This window comes from Opisthocomus hoazin, chromosome 22 (assembly GCF_030867145.1).
Source record: "Opisthocomus hoazin isolate bOpiHoa1 chromosome 22, bOpiHoa1.hap1, whole genome shotgun sequence".
Classification (NCBI taxonomy): Eukaryota; Metazoa; Chordata; class Aves; order Opisthocomiformes; family Opisthocomidae; genus Opisthocomus; species Opisthocomus hoazin.
In genome coordinates this window covers 7,992,856-8,015,721 of record NC_134435.1, presented here as the reverse complement: position 1 = coordinate 8,015,721, position 22,866 = coordinate 7,992,856, and the positions used below count along the sequence as shown (strand labels likewise).

The 22,866-nt window shown below is 42.8% G+C and overlaps 1 protein-coding gene across 1 annotated transcript in view; it reads right to left on the bottom strand.

The window, feature by feature from the left end:
- GALNT10 (polypeptide N-acetylgalactosaminyltransferase 10) overlaps positions 1–22,866 on the bottom strand; it is a 91,579-nt gene that overhangs the window by 23,241 nt on the left and 45,472 nt on the right. The window contains exons 4-5 of the mRNA XM_075441516.1: positions 19,935–20,101; positions 636–821 (exon numbers count right to left, since the gene is read on the bottom strand). Of these exons, the coding sequence (XP_075297631.1) occupies positions 636–821; positions 19,935–20,101 (353 nt within the window). The remainder of the gene's footprint in view (positions 1–635; positions 822–19,934; positions 20,102–22,866) is intronic.

The following is a 22,866-nucleotide window of genomic DNA, read 5'->3' as shown; positions in this document are numbered from 1 at the left end:
AATTAGTCATCCTTGAAAAGAACTGACATAGTAAAACTGATGCCTCCTTAAAGACGAGGCACTGCCTTGGAAAAGACTGCACATGTTCTACAAATACATACCAGCAGCTGTCATTCACAAGAAATATTTTCCACAGGCTTGTAGACTATGAAGTTAAATATATAGGAGAAAAAAGCCCTAAAAGCTACTTAAAAACTGTATGTAAAGATCTTTTCTGTATTATAAAGCCACTCCTCTCTGCAAGCTGCTGAATGACCATATGATAGTTTACTCTTCTAGCAAGCTGTAAATTATTTAAGATTTCATTTAGCGAGCAAACAGAAGAATACGATCTCTGCTCTTTAATTAAGCAAAGCATATGTTAGGGTTATTGTAAAGTGCAGGACTCCAGAACAGAAAAAAATTCTTGTACTAAAGGATACAAGTTGCCAAGAATTCACCTGAGTCTTGTGGTTGGTTGGATTTTTCCTTTTTTTGTTTGTTTGTTTTCCCTTTTAAGACATTTCATCTTCCATTTGTCCACTTACAGCATGAGGGGAAAGCAGCAGGCAGAAATGAAACAAATTCAGCAGGAGCATCTGTCGCCAGCTCTTTCGCAGCTCAGTCTCCAGCCACGAGCAGCACCCCGCGCTTACCTAACAGAGGCGGCAGCCAGTTCACGTTGGCCTCGCAATGGGAATCCAAGAAGGTGATGACATCCCCTATGGCCACAGAGGCCCCCAGCATTCGAGTTCTTATCAGCCCTTCTCTCTTTTTGGTTCGGAGGATTCTTACATTCGGGAACTGGGCCATATAATCTTCCAGGCGTTTCTTCAGGTGTTCTGTACGAAAATGAGACATTTAAACACTGTAACAACCGATCTCTTAAAAACGCAGTTCCTCCTTTACCAGAAGGAGATGTCTTTGGAAGTATGTCCTGAACAGCTAACAAATGCAATAGCAGGAAAAAGGAAGTAAGAATAATTTCTTTTAAATCCAGCGTTTAAATATAACTACTTAACAAAGACTTCTGAAGATGTTCCAAAACCTTAGAAGCAATTAAAAAACAAATTAAAAAAAAAAAACCAAAACAGAAAAAGAGTAACTAGGAGAAGGTGGAGGAGTGCAGGATGAGAAAGAAAGCAGCAGAGGAAGAGGAAAAGGAATAAAGTGCCAGCTGGCAGACCTCTGGGAGAACTTTACCAGAGCAGGGATTCTCAGACGCTTTTGTAGAAACCCAATGTAACTTAGAAGAGACAGCGGACAATTTATTTTCAGAAGTAAACTGCACTCATTTAAGTTGTGTTTGGTTTCTTCAGAACACACAACATGACCATCCACTCATGCATAAATAAAAACCAGCAAAACGCCTAGTCAGACATCTTTCCAAGCCAGCAAGGCAGGCATAGCCACTGTATATATTTGGATGGCTACGTTAAATGCTTATCAGAGCAGATATCTGCATTTAAATATGGAAATATTTACACTACTGATAATGGACTGGAGCCACATCTGAATTAGCACAGACACTTGTAGTCACCACAATTAACAAGAATTCAAACAGGAGAGTTGCAGAAAAAGACTACTGAGTGATCAAAACAATGGACAGCTTGTTCAGATGGGGAAATAAAAAGCCTGGTCTACATAAAGAGTGAGGGGCACACAGCTGTCTTTACATCAAAGAGTGAAGCAGCAAAGAGAAAACCAAAAATAGGCCAAGAGCTGACGCTGGCCTAATCACTAATGGGTTGATCTTTAGGCATCTGAAGTTTTGACTTACTTGACAGCAAACCCCATTCACAGTGTGCCAGGGACTGTTCCTTAATGCACCATACTATCCACTGCCATCAGCAACTGACCAAGGAAACAAGCCTCGCTAGGCAAAAGCTAGTTTGTCAAACCTGAGCAATTAACTAATCTGAAAATCCCACACACCAAAACTGGAACAGAGGCCATCACTGAAATACAAATAACATCGCAGGTTTATTGGCCTTGACTATAGGGAAGATATCCACTCCATTCCGTGTAGCAGAGTCTTCCCTGGCTTCCAAAGCAGGGATGAAAGGCAGGGGCTGAAAAGGCAGACGGCGTGAAACTGCCCCTGAACAGGGCAGCAGGGAAGCTGGGTATTGGAATAGCTCTCTAGAAAGAGGCAAAAAGGGCAAATAAATTTAACTAAGTTACGAACTCTCCCCCATGGTGCTGACCCAGCAATTGTGCTTCAGGGTTTTAGCTACTGGAAAAAAAAAACCAGGCACAATCCCTATGACTAACACACATTCTGCACCCTGCCTTTGAAGCAGCCATCACCTGCCTTCCTTCAAAGATCACCCAAATCAACTACTTTGCTTTTGAGATATTCCTAGCAAGCTCTTTGCCCTTTTCAAAGCTTTATTTAACATTCCCCAGGATTTTTTGCTCATAAATGCATCTTAGTGTTTTGCCTGACAAGTCTAATTGCCCCACAATATCTACATAGGTTTCCCTGCTCAGTAAAGCCCTTAGTACTTCTTTCTGTCTAGCACGCTTTTCCCTCATCCTTTTAAAGTCTCTTCTGAATAGATTCTCTCAAGCAACCAGAAATTTTGTCCGCTCAATCACAGATTTTTCAAATAAGGGCCTTCAATAGAGACTAGATACATTATTAGCAACTGCCTGCCTTCCTTCTGACACAGTGGGTAGACCTCAAAAGCCAAAAAAAAAAAAAAAAAGGAAAGCCACCGCCACTGTTTAACATCACAGTTCAGCCCTTGCCATTGTTAGTTTATCACAAAGACTAGTTCATCAGAAAAGAGAACAAACAATCCTCACTTTGAGCATAAATCAGCTAAGCCCAAGCCAGGAGGCACACCTTAGTTACCCACCCAAGACAAACATGAGAGTGGCTGCTGGTGCTCATTCTGGTAAAGGGGGTAACCAGCACACAGCAGCTCTGGGTCTGATTCCCCTAACAGTAGCCACAGATACTGTAGCACTTGCAAGATCAGACCACGCAATATTTATGTTACCTAAACCAGACCTACAAAGCACTGGAAAGTCTTAAAAAATCCAAAGCAGCTCCAAAACAATGGAAAATATACACAGGCTTTTTGCAACTCTTTATTTTGCTTAGAAACAAGTCAATGAGACTGTTGAAGATCCCAGAGGTTTGTCTTCCACCTGTGTGCTGGTCATTTTACGTTTTGGTGTCACATACCTTTCTGAACTGCCCCGGTTTGTTGCGCGGTTTTATCTATGGTGACACCTGAAGGCAGCTGAACAGATTCCCCCAGGGGGGTGGGCACGGCGCAGCTGAGCCTGCCACCATGACAGACTACTGTGATTCTGCGTCTGGTCTCACGTAGGAAGGCACGCACCAGCAGGTCAACAAAAAGTCACTGGACCTGGCCATACTTGGTAGTGATGATGATGGCTGCTCTGCTATAGACTAACTGAAGACAGGTTGATTTATATCTATTAATGAACAAGCAGTTGAGAACTGAGAGATTTCCCCCTTTGCACAGTGTAACAGGAGAAAGGAGAAAAGAAAGCACAGGAACCACAGAGCTTTCTCAGGCTGAGTACTCTCCAAGGAGACAGCAGGAACTCTCATCCACTGACTTCCCATTCCATTCCCAAATGCTGGGTTTGGTTCTTTAGCACTTCTTTACCACGTTTCAATAGCAAAAATTACCAGAGCTTTTCACGCTTGCAGCAACTAGCCTGCTCTACGCCGCATCACTAAGAAATGATTAGGAATGTTCCTGTGCCTCTGACGGCTGGAAGAAGCAAGGCAAAGCTACAGGCGCTCCATCAGCACCCATGGACTCTCACTGATGCAGTGGACACATGTACCAAGGGCTGTCCTTGTACCCAGGAGGGACGATGCTCAGATAAGCTGCTTCCAGTTCCCGCAGAAAAATACATGCTTGGTCATTGCATTTTATCAGGTTAAGACTTATGTATCACGAGCGGCAAGCGGGCAGACGTTACTGTATCTACTTTCCCTTACTAAAGAGTCAGACTTCCAAGCAATCTCACAAACAAGGTACAAAACATGATAAAATGTACTTTTCAAAGACAAGGCTTTCTCATTTCCTCATCCCTGTGCTATTCCTGCCCCCCAGCCTGGCCTCCACACGCCCGGGCAGAAAATAGTTATTTCATTCTATCACAAATATTGTCACAATTAAGTCAATTTTTCTTGTTAAAAGAAATTCTGAAAAAACAAACAAGTGGTATTAACTGCTACAAAATTTTATGAGGCTTTAAAAAATATATTATGGAATCTTGTCACACTGAGTAATTTTTATTACAAGGGCAATTCTCTTTAATGAAAGTTGTTAGGTGAACTGGATGGATTCCAATGGCTGCGCCTACGCTGGGCAAAGTAATACAGCCCAAACATATAAATGAGAGTAAGATTATCTGCAGATTAAAAACTAGGCTGGTAGCTTGCTAACAGACTTTGCAATAAACTTGATATACAGTGTATACATTAACAGTACCAGTCAAGAACTACTGCTTGCTTTATTTTGAGCTGTAAATAAAACTGTGCGAAGCTAGTGGCTTAATGTAGGCAGTCCCAAAGCTGTTCAAAATAAGACTTTTTTTTTTCCCCCCCCTAGGTCAAATTCCTGTGGTGGTCTTACTGCACTTCTTCCCTCTGGCCTCACCATCCAAGCAGAGCCGCCCTTGGATGCCACGAGTCTGGTGACCATGTGCAGCATGGCAAGGACTTTCCAACGTAGTTCCCAGCCACTGCACGTCTGCCAATCAAACAGTCACCTAAGAAACATTACCACTTTAAAACAAACATAACTGTTCAAGTCAAAGCAGAAGTTACCTCAGTACATCACCTTGCTGCAAACCACGCAGCCGGTCTCCACTCAGCAGCGTCTGGGTCCTCCACGTCTCTCTCACACCCCATAGCTCAGCCATGCCTTCAGAGGCTCGCGCAAAATCACCAAGTCATTCTCCCCACAGAAATCAGCAGAAGAGATCCAGCAGTTCTCAAGTTTCCAACATGTTCAACAGCCATTCGCCTCAAGAGCTGCTTTGGAGTATAAAGGAACCTCATTCCCTTGAGTTCGCGCAGCTCAATTTTGCAGACAGCAGCAGGCCACCGTAGTCACACAGCTCGCAGATGAAGCCCGGCCTGGTTGGTGTCCTTTTTGCTCTCCCAAATCACACACCAAGACCTGAAGCACCTGCTCAGAGGTAACTGCATACAGGGTGGTTTATCTTCCCCACAGACACCTACAAAACCCATAGCTACATGCAACTAATGCCTACCTCCTGCACTCAGCAAACTGGGTGCATGTGCTAGGCTGCTTCCCAGTAGGCTGGGTGAATTCAAGAAACGTAGTTGCATCAGGCCTGCTGAGAACTTGTGAGTTTGTTTGAAGCAGGAGATGCTGCTTAAAAGACCTCGAGCTGACGACTCAGGTCATTCTCTCCTGAGATGCAAAGATGGGTGTTGTTTTGAGGAAGTCACTGGGCTCTTTTGGAGAAGACCCATGTTCTGGTGGCACTTTGGGACTCTCCTGAGCTCAAGAGATGAAGATGACCTCCACCTCTGACTGCAGTGAATCATGGGCAGCTGCAGCTGAGAGGTGCTCAACATACATTTGCTTTCTGTACTCTGAAGGCTTCAAGTTGAACGTTTTGAATAACGGGGCCATTGCTCAGGCTTTTGAGCTGTCAAGCTCATTAATTGATCCCAGGGCTGAAAAAACAGCAGATATTTTTTTCATCCCATTCCATAAATCCTTTATTTTCACAGATGTTTTAACTCAAAGGACCTGCAAGCAAGCCCTTTATTTTTACTCAGACAAACTGTCCTCTGCAGAGGAGGACAGGGTAAGGCTTTTAGAACTCAACAACGTTTGTTCGGCAATAACAAAGTTGGCATAAAGCCTTCTTATATACGCCCCTGCAGTGTGTCTGCTGTATTTGGCAGGGAAGGGAGTACCAATATTTGTGATCTTGGGATAGAAAAAAATTAGCTCATTGTAAGTACCAGTCAGGACTTCAAACTATGATACAGATTTATGTCCAGAGAAAGAATTAGGAGGTAAACATTCCCCCTGTCCTACTAGTGCAATGTTTCATGGTTCATATGTTACTTTAGACTCTGTCAGCTTTGGTTTCTGAATTTTACACTGTACAGCACATCTGCACTCTAGTGCCTTTGCTCGTATGGGTATCATCAACCCAATCCAGAATGAGCAGCACTGCAGAAATCGGAGACCTTCCCAGACACCTTCCCACGTTACCCGAATGCCACCGATGAAACCCAAGTTCCTGCCCTACCGTATCCTGCCTCCTGCCGAGGTGCTTTGCTTTGCTTTACACACAGAATGTCGAAGACACCACGAAGATGGGGGAGCCATTGCATGATGGAAATTCAGGGAACTTTCCCCTCCTGCTGAAGGGCACACGGCACAGGAGGAGAGGACTGGAGGAACTGCAAAATTCTCTTTTAAGCAGACAGGGCTGGTTTCCCTTCCCTGCAGGTTCTTTTGGCTGCTTTCCAGCCACCAAAACCTGAAGTGCAACTGTTCATCTGGCATTTGTTTACAGGTTATCCCAGCCTCCCGTCCCTACCCTCCCACACGCCGACAGGCTTGTTGAAGATTATAAATTAATGCATTCATCTCTACTTAGATACTTGGCCCTAACGTGCTGTTTAACAATTTAAGAATGGATTTTGCTTCTTCCTGAATCTATCACAATGTGCAAGCCAGGCTTCCCTCAAATAGAAAGCTCTACATCATTGAAATGAACTTCTCTCCCTGTTTTGGTGCAGATGAGTAATCCTTTTAAATAGCAAAATGTGCTGTTATCCAAACAGGCAGCACTTACACTAGTTTTAATTTTCTTTCAATGTTTTCACCCTCTGATCACTGAAGTTGGTTGAAAGGATAATAAACTGCTTTAATAAATTGTACTATGAACACCAGTCGCAATAACAGCAAACTGATTAAGTTGATCACAGCTTTCCAAGCTGAATCTTCTTACAAACAAAGAAGAAAAGGCCTGGGAAGGGAGAAAATTAATATCTGTTGCTTCACTGATTACAGTTCTGTGGTAGACTCTTAAAGGGGAGGGGACCCACTTTCCACTGCCCATTCTGCATCAGTGTTGGGTCTCAGCACATCTTTTCAAATAAAAACTAGGGGGAAAAAGTGGTTTCTGTGCATGGCACAATAGCTGAAAATGTACCACCCCCATTGCTAATATAGCAGTCACCACTGTTTAGATTGTAACAGATTAAGAGAATTCAGTTTCTGGGTATCTTACTGACTTTGTTCTCTTCCTAAATGTTTTACAACCAAGCTTCCATTTAGGTACAATAAAGTGCACAGAAGTAGAAGCACGGGGCCTAAGAAACAAGCCAGGCTGCAAGTTGCTGGGGCAAAGACCACTTGTGCGAGCCTGTGCTGTGTGCTTTGATAAACTCGAGTGCATAAACTTCTGCTGTCTCGCCTGGATCATTGATTACTTTCCTGAATTTGCAAAGGGAACTTTCTCCTACCTTCCTTCACCCTACAGCAGACATCCAAACCCTGCTCAGTCATGGCTTCAGGAGATACTAGTACTGAACGCAGAGACAAAGGTGTAATCTTAAAATGAGAAAATTCACATTTACTGGCATTAGCATATAAATACACCCAGACCCTAGGGAAAGTTTAGCAGGCTGTATTTCTGAGCAGGGAAATACACACAGAATAATCATCTTAGCTACAGCATAACCTCTTAATCTCTCAGGAAAATTTCATTTGTAAAGGAAGACTATTCCAACTGTTTCTTCCTGAGAGAATCCAGAAAAATCCATTTACTCATCCTTCCTTCACGCTGTAAGGTTTAAACACCTTTTGTTCGTTAGAAGCAGCGAAGCCAACCTGTGGTGTAGACACCCGTTCTTAAGTCCTGCATACTGGCTCCCTGGTCGACCCACAATATCAACTTTTCCTCCTGTGCCACAACCCATCTTTCCCAGGGGTAACAGTGATTCTCATTAGTTTACTTTCCTCCCTTCCCATTTTATTAAATATGTATCAAGATTAAAGCACTCACTTAGGTTTTTTCCTCTTCTGTTCACTACGTTTGATCTAAAGAGATAATTTTGCGATTCTCAGTCATTTCCTTGTTGATCACTTAACATCAGAGAGAACGTCTTGCTGACATACAAACTAGATAGCTGCGGGTTTTGGCCTGCGTAACCTTTGTGGCAGCCTTTGTAGCAGCTGAAACAGGAGTGAGCTCCTTGCAGCACACTTAATATTCAGCTCAAGTTTGATGTAGCCATGGTGACTAGCAGGAAGGGTACTACTGTCCCAAATACCGCCTTCAAACCAGGGAATCTGTGCCCTCATCTTAAGGGAAAATCAGTGTTTTTGATCATCTAGTTGTTTAACCAAGGGAATGCCTTCACTCCTGCTCAATGCTAACACATGTCTGTGAAATCGATAAACACTGTATGGGCAGGTGAAAACTCTGAAAAACACTAAGACAAGCCACCACACCAATGGCATCACCGCTTCCAGTAGTTTGACGCAAATACACACACCACATACTGGTTCAGGGTCCTGTGAATTTATACTCCACTTCTCATGCTAGAGCTAAAAACCATGAGAACCCAGATTAGTCTTTAATTGCTTTTAGTCTACATCATCAACTGCTTTCTGAGCACTGGAGACACAAGCAAGGGTGCAAAAGCATTTCAGAAGTTTGCTCACAGGACAGAAGAAACTCGGCGACTCCCCTGCAAGCCACAGGCTTCAGAACAGAGCGGGTGCACCGGGACTGAGCCAGGACAAGCTGCTGTGCCAGAGGGGTGAGCTGCGTCTACTTCTGGTGAGCGTTCACTGCCGATAGCCACGCACTGGATAGGGTACCGTGACATGAACCTAAAGCCTATGACCGACAGCAGGAACAAAACTTGCCATCAGTTGGAGAGATGCAGGCAGACGAAGCGTTCAGATATTTCATGCTGAAACATTTTGGAACATATCAAAGCTGTGAGATTAAAGCCTTAAAAGCCACCGAGTTTTGCTGGGGAAAAAAGCAAAAAACCAACCCAAAACAAACCAGTCCTCAGAGATTCGGCTTTGCCTTTATCGGCAGTATTCATGTATAAAGAACTTCATGGCCTGAAAGTATTTGCTCTGTGCAAAACAGCAAAAAAGGAAAGATTCCAGAAAGAGCACAAGAATTAACAGCTGATTCTACTCCGAACTTATGTCTCGTTAGAGAATACGCCATTAGGTCCGAGACGTAACCCCCTTGAAAGTTGCTTTGATTTGGTAGGAATGCAAACCTTTGGAGTCCCAAGGCTTTGATCTCAGGTGTCTAAGTGAGGAAGAACAACTACGAAGCCTAAAATTAATAGCACAGACCTACAAAAATTTTGCAGCGAAACGGAATATTGGAAAACTAACTGATAATCTTTCATTCCTACAAGAATGCTCACACATTAATAACCATGACAAAGCAAAACCATGTTTGTCTTGTAGTCTGTATGTCAGAGAACAGAAAATGAAGTATTTGGCAATGAAAAAAATACCAATACAGCTGCAGGAAAAATACAGACACATTTGACTTGTAGTAACAGACTCTGGCATGTCAGAAGTATATTTTACAAAATCACACTTTACTCTTCTCTTCTAGACCTCTCGCCATCAGTTCCCTGTACTCTTATTTACTTCATTGGCAAGAAATGCAACTATTACAGTAAGTTACTGACATCTGCCAGAAAAGTCAATAAATTTATTGATTCCTGAAGCACAAATCCAGGACTGTTCACAGTTCTGCTGATACCAAAATGAAAACATCTCACGGATAATACTGTCCTCCCCCGACACATTCACTTTAGCTGGATGACAGAGGGGAAAGAGTAGTACCAATAGTGAAGGCACCCTGCTTTTAAATCTTGAGCCTTGGCTTTCACCGTTCAGCATGGTAAACTACCACATTCCAATGGAGACATCAACGCATACTTAGCTTATGAGTAATAGGCAAGAGTGGTCCTCATGACATTTAGGAATAGATGCTATATTGAGAGAATGTGTAGCATTTCTTTACTAAAAAAAAAAAAAATCACTGCAATTAAAACTATATAGAAAAGGAAAGTGGTTTAGATTATCCACTTTTATTTTTAAATTGCAGCAGTACTACCTTCCAATTTTCTCAAAGTGAAGAAGTTTCCACCTTTATCAAAGTCACTATGTAGGAACAGCTGCTTTGTCAATACCACCCAAAATGCATGCTTAAATAGCAGAAACTATGATTACCAATAATAGACATCAGATATGAGTACTGGCAGCGGGTGTTTGAATCACATTTCTAATTAACTTCTATACAGAAGCAGCTGTAAAGCATTAAAATGCTGATTTGCACTGCAGCTGGCAGATATCTAGATTTTTGACTCCTAGCAGACGAGGACATGTACTTCAAGGTGAGGAGAATAAAATTAAAGCTGTTTTCCTGCAAACTTCTACTAACAGAAGCTACAGGCAGAGGGTTTCTCAGTAGCAAGCAATGCAGTTAGATTTATTTAATGAGCTGTAATCGAATCTCTGCTCCTCATTTTTTTTCTTTTTAAACTTTAGTTGGCCAGACATCCTTCACTACACAATAATTAGCTTAGAAAGAGGTCATAGTAAACTGCACCTTTTTAAGCCACCTCATCTCCTTTCTAGAAGAATCCTTCAGCTGTAGCAACTGAGCTTAAAGTAATAAATATAACATGATGAAAAGTAAACTGGTTAGTTAATTTAGGCTCTCACAAAAAAAGCTGAAGTAAACAACTACAGTGGGCCCTCGGGTCCCTTCTAACACTAGAGAAGGTCTTTTTAATACTCTCCAGCCATTGCCTAATGAACAATGCAGGTTTTAGCTATCCCTTTATGAAGGGTACACACAAGTACAGAAATGGTGTTTAAACACACATGAAAAATGAATACTTGAAAAAGGAAAACATAAAATCGAATCGCATTCACATGTCACAATGGATCCAAAGCAAGCTACGTCACTAACAGTTGTCTAAAGTATCCCACACCCACAAGACACAGCCAGAAATGGAGAACAACTACTCTCTTCTCATAAACCAAAACTGGACATCTGCGTGAGGTTTTATTTTGTTGCTCCACTCCATTTGGTGCTCACTGCTGAACAGAGTATTGGCGAGTTCACAAATTCACTCCTACACCAGTATAAATGCTCTGCTGGGCTACCTGTAGTCACACTGGAGTCTGCGTAACAAACACCACACCTAGACTGTGGGTCACAACCACTGAAATGATTTCGAAGCCTGTTTCGCTTTGTAATATTTGTGCCACTACCAGCATCAGCGATATTCACCAAAGTCAAGTCACTTTCTGCACGGAAAAATGACAGTGGCATTGGCTTCCATCACAAGCATTTTAATGGTAAAAGTCTTAGCACTTGACCGTTTCCCTGAGAATTGCTCCCTGTGACTTCACACATGCGGTAGTGTTAAACCACAAGACAAATGCTCACCAACTGAGTCTCATCAAGAGCCTGAGATTTAATGATACACAGATATCAAAATAAGTATGTTTCATGACAGAGAATTTTATTCTAATAAAAGCAAAGAGTACATTTGTTTTCTCAGACTTCCAAGTCTTTCCACCTATACGAACCAATCTTCTCCCACTTACCCAAGAGATCTTGCTGACAGTTACTTCAAAGCTGTTATTTATGACAGTCTAAACAGACTTGAGATAGTCCACAATGAATTCTAACAGCAAGGAAAAAACTTGTTTATTCTGTGACTTAATTTACAGAAATAATCTTGTTATCAGTTGTTTGAAAAAATAGTTACCACAACTTCTACAGGAGACCTTGAAAGCAACATTTAAGAAAAGATTGTGGAAAAGCATAGTAGCCAGCAAAAAGCTGGGCTTTTCTTTTTTAAAATACATTAAGGTAAAACACTTTAAAAGAATCATATTCAAAATTCAGTACGACAGACTGTCACCACTTTGTCCTAAGCACAGTCACTCCACATTCAGAGATGTACTAACCAGATGCACTTTAGCGCATTTAAGACAAAAAAAAAGAGACTTTTACAATGCATGTGCTGAAAGATGAAAAGATAATCTCTTTAGCTGCATAAATCCTTTCCTGTACCATTTAAAGATCAAAAAGAATTCAAGCATTAAACCCTTTTTTATTTCAGATACTAAGAACATGATTTCTTTCAATTAGAGCCTGGCAGACGTGGTTAATGGAACAGAGTTGTATTTGCTACATACCTGATGCTGCACCAAAGGCCACACTGATCACCCCTCGCCTTCCCCTTCAGTACACTACTCGGTGACTTCTGCCCTTCAGCCCAAACCATGCTGCATGTGGCTCAGCCACGTAGCCTTACCCACATTTGTTTTACCATTCAGATTATCCCACACGGCTACCTCCAGAATTACTTGTACTGCAATATAAGGAGAGATTTAGAAAGTCACAGGGATTTATCTTTAAAGGGGATTTGGCTGGCATGGGTGGGCTCCGAGACTCCCCTGCCAGTAAACTTCCAAGCAAGCTACACTATGGTGTGGCGATAGCACAACAGTGCAAGCCAAAGGAAGCTGACTGACCCTACACAAGGGGAGAGGGCAAACGAAGCGGAAAGTGTTGGTCAAAACCAAGGGCTGAGCTGACAGTGCTTGGGGAAAACACTCCTCGGACTCCTCTACTAAAAGGCCTAACAGCCTCTTGCTGCCTTTCAAAGACGAGCAGTGGCCACGTGCCAGAGTCTGGGCTCACAACGCTCCGCTGTCTCCCAAATGTCAGAGCAGCTCAAACTGTTATTGCATAAAGTCCTGCTGAAAACACAACTAAGAAATCACTGACTAAAAGTGGGGAAAGAATGAGAACAAAATTAAAAATGGCTGAACAAATACATGTTTTCAGGACTCCTAAAGAGATATAATTTGTACGGGTTAAAATAAGGCTCAAGGAAACAGGGTAGTCTTGGAAAAAAAAAGAAGCTGAAATCTGGAACCTCCCTAATGACTCCCCAAGGGAAAATGAGATCCCACACACCTTGCTTACAACAGAATTTTATCCTAAAAATGAATTGCAGCCAAGTATGCATACCTCTTGGAGAACCACATCTTAAAATACACCATGTTTAATCTAAAAGCCAGAAGGTTGACTTTGCAAATGTCATTGTTGTATTGAGTTAAATATATTCAAGTACTTCAGCTGAAACTGTTACTGCCTCCCAGTCACAGGTTTTGACCGGTTACTGTAAGAACGATGTTAAGTCTTCATGTACTGCCACTGTACAGACATCCAGTGCCGTAAGGCAGACAGCCCAGCCGGGCTGATGCTTCCAGAACAACCCCGATGTCTGGAGACTGCAGTATTTTCAGTGCTGCCACGTTCAACTTTATTACTGTATCACCACAGCGCTCTGCATGCAACGCGTGCTTGAGAGATGACTGATGCTGCAGTTCTCATTCTTCAACACGGGACAACTCTTGTTCTAAAACACTGTCTTTTATAGAAAAGTAGTCTTAAAAATGAGTAAGAACAGGCTGTCAGTCAAAATGCAAATAACTGAATGCCAAAACGTGACTTTTATATGAAATTTAAGCCCTTAGCTGCAATCACAGATTTCTGTCAATGTAGGCCGTAAAATAAGATATTCCCAAAGTACTTCTGAACCACCTGTGTGGTGTGTACATTTCCTCTCTGCACACAGCTAGCCCCAAGAATGCAGCAAGATGTTTCTTTTAAATGACTTTCCACAATTAAGTCACAGCCTTCTGGCACACCGTAAGTTTACAATGTCTTGAATAATTTAAAATTTTCGATTGCTGCAAAGGTTGAAAAGGTAAAAACCCTACCACGTTTTACATTCAAGGAAGGGCTGAAAAGTAGATGATGTCAGTTTGTTCCAGGTAAACATACAAATGCAAACAATCAGTCTGAGCCTCAGAGGTATTACTGTTCCCTAGATAGTTACACCCTTTGGCAACTTGACAACAGAACTAGGGCATCGGGCCACATGGGATGCTTGTGCTGCCCATTTTATTACATTTACTCTTCTGATTTGTTTAGATTCCCTCATTCTTAAGTTTTTATTACTTATAAAAGTCTTCTCGACTTTCATCACTGCCTTCCATAACACCTTTATGGACAAACTGATGAAATCTGGGCTAGATAAGCAGACAGTGAGGCGGACAGAAAACCAGTTGAGCTCTAAGGCTTGTAACCAGCAGCACAATCCGAGCTGGAGGCCTGGACGATCACTAGCTGTGCACCCCGGGGCCAACGCAGTGCCTAATACCATTGCACATCTTTGTTCAAGACCTGGGTGATGGGCCTGAGTTCCCCCTCAGGGGGTCTGCAGATGATACAAGCCTGGGAGACATGGCTGACGTGCCACTTGGAGGGACTTTGACAGGCGAGAGAAGTGGGCCAACAGAAACCTCACAAAGTTCAAAAGGAAATGTAAATTCCTGTGCCTGTGGAGCAGTAACCCTGTGCACCTGGAAAGGAGTTTTGCAGAAGAGGACTTGGGAGTCCCTGGGCACAAACTGAAGTACAGTACTGCTCAAAAAAAACCAAACAACTTATGTTTAACTAAGTCACTGCAAGAGTGACTGAACAGCAGAACAGGTTGCCCAGAGACATTATGGAGTCTCAGTCCTTGGAGATTCTTAAAACTTAAGTGAGTGGCATCTCAAGAAACCTCCTGTAGCAGAGCAGAAGGGTTGGGTTAGATGATCTGCAGACATCCTTTCCAACCTAAACTATTTGTGATTCTGTACGTGTCCCAGTCCAGCCTCCACCTGAAAGAGATCTCTTCTCCAAAACAGACAAGAGACATGAGTTTGACTTCTGCCTTTCACCCAGTAGTATTACATACTTGATGTTCTGCTGCTCTGTACAGAGCTACCAAATCTGTATCAGGTGAAAAGCAAAGAACATTTAGACAAGCATCCTGCAAAGATAAAACGTGCCATCCTCTGCCCTCTGTTCCTTCAGCTTAAGGCTGTTCATTTATCTTGCCAGAGACAGAGGACAGCTTTACGTTTGTTCACGCAAACACAAAGATAGCTCACATGGCAGAGGTGCCCACAAGCTACAAGAAGTAGGTGGAGATCAACAATCCATTTTGCACAATGAGATGCAGCTAGAGATGAGCAGCTTGATTTTTCACAACCACAGCCAGATTCAGACTGTAGGTGTAGGGACTGAAGCAGACCCTGAAGAATCATGAACTGCCTGTCTTATTTGTTGCCTGCTATCAATAATAAAATGCCATCAGAGCCGACACAAAAACCTGCAGTGTTACAAACTGACCTGCATTTCAACTTCTCTTCCCCTCCTCCCGTTTCTATGATATAATAGAACCCACTTACCACTCAGCAGCATAGTAATTAAATAATCAAAAAGCAAACAAATTTCACATCTGACTGTCCCCAGGAGAAAAGTGATATGCATGAAAAGAGCATTTTAGTTTACTTAGGGCCATTCTGGTAACAACAAGCTCAGAGGGATATAATTAGTACCCTGCAAGCCAGCATATGAAAAGGATTAATTTAACCGAGATCAGAACTAAAGAATAGCTATAGAAATTAAAACTGAAGCCACAAATCCAGACAGACCTGCCACAGCTAAGCGCTTTTATGATCAGGAATTCTAAAGTAGTCATTCACATGTATTGCATTCTGATTTCTGCTTATCCAGAAGGGTAGGTGTTATTTTGGACCACCCTGAAATAGTTGAGTTTAATCCAAGGAGGTCAGTCCATGGGTCTTTAACAGTTCTCAGCAGCATGCAGGAAGAGGCAGACAACGCCAGGCAGGTTAATTCTTATTTTCCAACAATGTGGAATGGGTGCCTCCCTCTTCAATAGAATCTATATTCTTCTGCAGATTAAATCCCTACAATTGTTTTGAAATGCTTACAGTCAACAGAAGAAAGTCCTCACAGCGCAGACATCCTAAGTAAGTTTGTGGGGAAGCGCAGAAGCTATTGTAGCAGTCTTACTGGGAATGCTACATCGATATTACAGACTGCGATCAGAGAAAGAAGAACATAGCCCCACAATATTTTCTCTGTGGTGACCAACGGCACACGCTGGAAAGCAGCTTCTTCTAAGCTAACCCAGCCTAACAAGGGAATCTCCACAGAGAAAGATTCATGTGCCAGCAAGGACAGCTGCTGGATGTGACAGCATGGTCCAGAGCCCGAGGCAAACCGGACACTACCACTGCACCACATCAGACTGATCCCACGGACAGGCAGCCTTTCCCAGAGCACTGTGGCTGATGTGCCATCCAGCACTAAATCTGTCTGAAGGGTAGATTTTGATCATTTGCACTGTAGTACAGGCATTCAGAAACAATTCCAGACAGCAAGTTGTTCCAGCACATTTTGATTTTTCAAATACAAAGCAAAGGAAACATTTCAACAACTCGTAAAGCTTTTGCTGCTTCCTGTGAAGAGTTGTTGTCATCAGGACAGCCTTTTTTGGTTGAAAAATGTTTTTTACTAAAGGTCACAGAAATGTCTGTCTGAAACAAATCAAGAAATAAATGGCTGTTGACACTTCAGATGATGATTCACCTGTCCAAGAGCTCCAATAATGCAAAACACTACAGCTGCCTCAGGCCCGCTGCAGATCACAGCAGGCACCAACTAACCCAGAAATCTGTCTTCACTCTCCTCTCACTTTGTTAGCCAACTTCTCCACCCTCTTCATAGTCAAACCAAAAATTCCTTGCTGCCAGGCTTAAAAACAGATGAAAAACTATGAAAAACATCTGTCAGAAAAAAAGCAGTGATGTGTGCAGTAGCCAGGATTCCATACTTACTATTATTAGCAAAGTCCTCTCTACCTCCAGTGAAGCAAAGATTCTCCGTGTATGACATACATGGAAGAAAGAGGCTGACGGATTGGCATTAACACCACCACGTACAGAAACCAGTGCAACAGCAGAACAAGAGCTCAGCCCTAACAGAACCTCAAGGGCAGCTCAGACAAGCCCAGTATGTTTAACCCCGACACAGGTCGCTAGCATTTCCTGCATACTAAGAGGGATACAGTCTCCTTGCCAGGGAAAGCCAAGTTCTCGAAAGTTAGTCTTTTTAGAAAGTTATTAAAGTGTTAGAGGTCTGTTTAGACAGCCCTCAAGTGAAAGGCCATCCTCAGGTACAGCAGAGTATATCTGATATTTTATCTTGTCAGTGTAACCTCTCGATAAAAAATTAATAACAGATTTTTATTGAGCGATTATCCTTTTCATCTTTTGCTTTTCACTGGAGTTTATGATGAGTATTCACTGATCTCTTTGGGGAAGAAGCTGACATTTGCTGTTCATACTATGACTCTCTGATCTCAAACGTGGCCTCTACTATCACTACATTCAACAGTAAATCTGAGATTTTAGAAGAAAGATGCTGTTACATATTTGTGGGACTAGTGTTCGAAACAGAAGCACACCATTCCACCTTGCAGACAATGCAGAGGACTAATCATTTATGATTTTCAAAGAAAATCAAGAAATCCCTCCTCATTCTTTTTACTGCTCACTGGTTCTGTGGCACAGCGGTGATGATGATCAGCTCAGACCCAGGGTTTTTACCACCTGCCCAATTTAATAATGAGAAGTAGATAACCAGAGCAGTGGCCTAACAGTCCAAATCCAAGGATGTGCCCTTCTCAAACCTACAACATGAAGTAAAAGTTTTACTGGAGCCTCTGCTCCTTCATGCAGTTCAGTTTGATGCATTAAATTACCAATTCTCAGGTATTGGGTTGAAGTGTTTGTTGTTTGGTTGATTTTTTTTTTTTTTTAATACATACAATTGATATAGTAAAAACAGAAATTTGTAACCAGCAGCCTTTGAAGTCAAGATCACAAGTTTAGGACTTAACAGTCTCCTGAAGACTAAGGATCTATTTAAACCCAGGGAGGGACGTGGAAGCCAACCCCAGCATGGATAAGGAAGAACACTGACTGCTGGAAAAGGAGCAGCAGCCAGCAGGAAACCCTACAGTGCAGACACAGAACTGACAGCAGGGAAGGAAAAATGTTTCATCCTAACCAGTAATTGTCCCAACATGCACAGATTAACTGAGCTAGCAGGAAAACACCGCTTTTCAAAATAATAATAAAAAAAAGGTTTTTATTAGCACTCTCTTTGCCTGCAAGTCATTCTCTTCCCTTGACAGTTTAGCTCACTGTCCGACACCAGTAGTCTTTTACATTCATCTATAAATAGATGCACATAAATGAATCTCAGCTACTTCTTGCAACCTTTGTACGAAAGGACTGATGGAGAAGAGCTTGCATCTTTTCAGAGGCAGGTGGAACAGAGCAAGAGAGAGCTGGACGACCAGCATGTGTGCAGACTGACGAGGAGCAGGGGTGGGAGAGCCATGAGTGCTCTCTCTTGCCTAGACAGCAGGGCACATCTAGAGAACAAGGGAAACAGATCTACAAGAAACCAGGTTTCATTACTTCCAGTTCTCTCAAAACAAACTTGATCGTACAATTCAGCTGTGGTTACAACATAAGCTTGTCTAATTTGCTTCTAGACTGAGTAGCAATAAAAAGACCTTGTTGAGAATGTGTTTTTCTTTTTTTTCTCTCCCCAGCTTAGTCTGAAAATCCCCTAAAGAAATACTTACTTCATATAACACTGATTTGTTCAAACCAGCCTGCCGTGCTTGCAAACTAATTAGAGATGTACTTTAGAACAAATACTATTGCTGTTGGGTAGTGCATATTTGAAAGTCAGTATAGGTCAGAACACTAAATACTCACAAGCTTGTTTCCAAGCTCATTTTGTATCTCCTATGTGTCAGATTTTTGGAGGTGTATCCTTTCGTATCTGCGTAGAGAGCTCTTTTCACCTAGTTGAGTAATTTCAGTGGCAGGACTCTTGAACTCTGCAATTGATAAAGCTAAATAGTCTTAGAAATTTTAAAGGAGAAAATAGAGTTGCTAGATCTGATTATAACACCTTAGAGTCACTGTACCCTCTTCAACACAGGAGAACACCAGCTACTTCAGAGGACTTTCTGTGTGATCTTTCTAGCTATGCAATGTCTGCATGATAGAGGCATTCATTCCTCCTTCACTTGACTGCCTTTTCCACCATAGCAAGTACGCAAACTACAAGACATAAAGTAAACTCTAGCTTAATTTATATCACACAACATTTAAATGCTTCAGAGAAAAGATCCTTTGCCTACCTGCTACAGAACAAGTAAATTCAGCAACTACATCGACATATTGCTCCTGCAATTACAAGTGGTTGTTCCGTTTGTGGTGACGCATTATGCCGGTGTCTACACGTCTCTGCATGTAGCACTTAACCCAATCCCAAATGACTACTTCTGGCAACGCAGTACAAAGTAAGGAGCGTAGCTGCAAGCAAGTCAGCAAGCAAGAGTAGTCAAAGTTTTAGATGTTGCAGGTTTACTTTTCAGGAGCACAAAATTCAGGAGAAAAGCAAGCCAAATCATAGGCAGTTTGAGGGGGAAACCTTTTATCAAAGCTTCTTTTGCCATTTTGTACGTCTAGAAAAAAAAAGTGCACAACATGAGGAGAGAGCTATTCCGCCTCCCCCCCCCCCCCCCTTTTTTTTTGTATTCAAGCATCAAACATTTAACCCTGGGGTTACATGCTAAGGGCTACATAGGCTCTTGGCAGATTATTAAAACCAGCTTCCCCGTTTATTCACATTGTCCAAAACGCAGGACAGCCCATGCCATCAGCAGCTAAACCAGCACAAACCGAATAGGGAACACTAGTTTTTTGCTAGACTGTTGGCCTTTCAAGTGTACTGGAGCAAGGTTCACCTGAGTGCTGCCGTTGGCAAGTAAAAAACATCAAGTCATTATTTTCAAGTTCATTGATCCCTCAGGTAGTTAAGCATAGGCAGGTAAACACAGTGGAGATGTTACACACAAATGATCATACCTCTGTCACTGAAGTCATCCACCAGCACTACCTCTGCTATCAGCTCAGGAGGCGAGCGGTTCAGGACACTGTGCACTGTCCGGAGCAGAGAAGACCATCCTTCGTTGTGGAAGGGTATTATCACGCTAGTGTTCGGAAGCTTCTCCAGGTACAGCTTATTCTTGCAGCTGGACATAGACAGAGAAAGTCAAAAGGCTGTGCCAAAAACCACCAGCGCTTCCATCTTAACTACCATCAAGAAACTTCAGCTCATTCTTCACTCCTCAAATCGATGCAAAGCACCTGAAAAAATCCCACCGACCTGCAGGCCTTATCAAGCCAGTACTGACCTGATCTAGTCTACCCGGCAGGAAACAAAGTTCCATAGGAAGTCGGGACGGTTAATGGCCAGCGACACTTAGCAACAAAGTCAGAAGGATCTAGTAAGTGCTGAAGCTGCTTTTAAAGGAAACTCCAGTTATAGCTTAAGATACAAAAGTCTCTAAAATAGTTGTTTTCCCTGTTCTTATACCTCAAAGATCACTAGGAAGAGGAATATCTACAAAGATGTTTCAGAAGTTGAATGTATCTCTTCGAGGCATTATCAGTACATTGGTTTAGCTCACTTTTCCCCCAGTTTTCAGTGAAGCAAATTAATCACACGTGTAACTCATCTAAATATTTTAAACAAAATGTGCAGGAAGTAAGGATTTTGTGAGACAGCACCTTCCCCAAGCAGTCCTGGAAGCTTGCGACATTGTGGAGCAGTTCTTACCGTGCAATTGTCCTGTGTCTCTTCTGCGTATTGTTCACAAAGAAATCCACCTCTCTCAGTAACAGACCAACCTCCAACCTCTACCAAAGGCTTCCTTGGTCACGCCGGACAATGACTCAAACTTTTCCTAAACAATCAATCTTCTCCTCCCCATTTTTCAGCAGGCCTAATTTGACACCTGGGATCAGTTCTGCAGACAGAAGTGAAGAAGGCTGGGCTTTGAACACAAAGCACTGCAGAACTTGGATACAGCTGCAGAATCAGGTCTGCAGAGACCACGTACGGACCCCTTGAATTGGAGGCTTATTCCCCACAGCATTAATCTTCTTAATTTTGAAAAAGGGGTAATGCTGTCTTGCCTTGTAAGGGTGTTTTCAAGGTAGCCTCATGAAGAAATTTCAAACTACAGCAATAAGTGCAGTGTTTATTCTCCTGCAGGTGTGGCCCTACGTGGAACTTGAACCTCATTAAACAGGTAATATCTAAGGCCTTACAGTGAACAACTGTGGTTAAAAAATAGCTGTTCACTATGGGACAAAAATCTATTACACTCCTAGAACCCCACGTGTCCAGTGCAAAACAGAGGCGGCTACATGAACAGAGATGTTAAAAATATGTTAGTGACCTTGCCAGCAGGGCAGGCTGCCGTCTTTCCACTAGCAGGGGAGGGAGGTCACACTCCGCTCCTCTCCTTGCCCTGCCACAGCACCGGACCTCTTGCACAGCCCGCGCCAGGGCTGATTTCCAGACTCTCTCCTGCCGGGCGCTCAGTGAGGCTTTCGCTACGCGCCCAGTGCAGTGCGTGCACGCAGGTAACTCCCTCCCTGTTCTCCGGAAGGGCAGATGGGAACGAAAGCGGCTCTGGCAGTGGCAGCTTTGCCAGGGAACGGGAAGCATGCACCTATGTTATACAAGCTCAGTAAATCTGTGGTTACAGGAAGTTACTCTGGTGCCTGCGTGAAAGGACAGTAGCTTATTCTGGGTCTAATGAATTCTCTTGGGGTGCTGCCAAGAGCTTGCAGGCTACGGCTGCAATGCACAAATGCAAGATGCAGAATAATGCTGCATGGACTGCTTTCATCCAGCCCTTGGCATTGCAATCTTAACCATCTTCTGACATAGCTACTAGCTATTATTCTGTTCCAATACCAAACAAGAGCCCCCAAATCTCTTCTACCTCCTCTTAGACTGGAATTCTCATTTTCTAACTTTAACAAGTGGAAAACTTTAGCTATTAAGTTAACCATTAAGCACAGAAAGAAATTGTTTCCCTCCAGCTACCACATCTACAATTGCTTTAGAAGACCTGTAAAATTAGGATTTAATATTAAAAACCCAAAAGCACTTAAGGAAACGGTAGCAGGGGAAGACACGATTTTTGAAACAAACAATAGTATGTGTGCACCAGGTAGATGCAGTACATGCCCTTCCCCAGCCCCTCCATTCCCACAGTTAACAGAAAGCAAAGGTGACACGCTATTCGGTATACAGAGATCGACACAAACCATCTCAAAAGTGAGCAAACACATTGGCTGCTGCTTTGTCTTTCCCCACCAAGGCCAGCTGTTGGGGAGGATCCCAGCTGTGGCCCCAAAGCTTAGGACAGGACAGATGCCACATTTTTCCTCAGTTCACCTTCTCCTGACACTCCCCGCTGTCTGCAGGCACACCCATAAATGACAAAGTCTCTATTATTTCTTATCGTGTGTAGAAGACTAGGAAGAGTGCTCTAAAACACGGCTCGCTTCCTTCTAGAATGCTCTTTCTGGACTTTGTCTCAGCCTAACTTCGTTATAAATCACCCTCATCAACCTCCCAAGTAACACAAACCATACCACTTGAAGTATATCTGTTTTAACGGGCACAGGGAATGCACGACAGACCTTTTCCGTCGTGAATTCCTTCACTGCAAATCTCCACTATACGTAACTCCACTCCCTGCCCAGCTAATCCTAGCATCCATTATACACACGCTGTTTATCCTCTCCTTCGACTCCACAATTATAACTCGCTACACTGGGGGAAAGGATGTGGCAAGCTACAAGCAAACCAGCTGCAGCGGCATCATTCATCACCGCTTAAGTTGCTGGTGACCCAGACACTTCTTCATTTTAACTGGGGACTGGAGTTAGAAGTTTCACATTTTAAAAAAGTTTAAATAGCAGAACTAGCAATGAG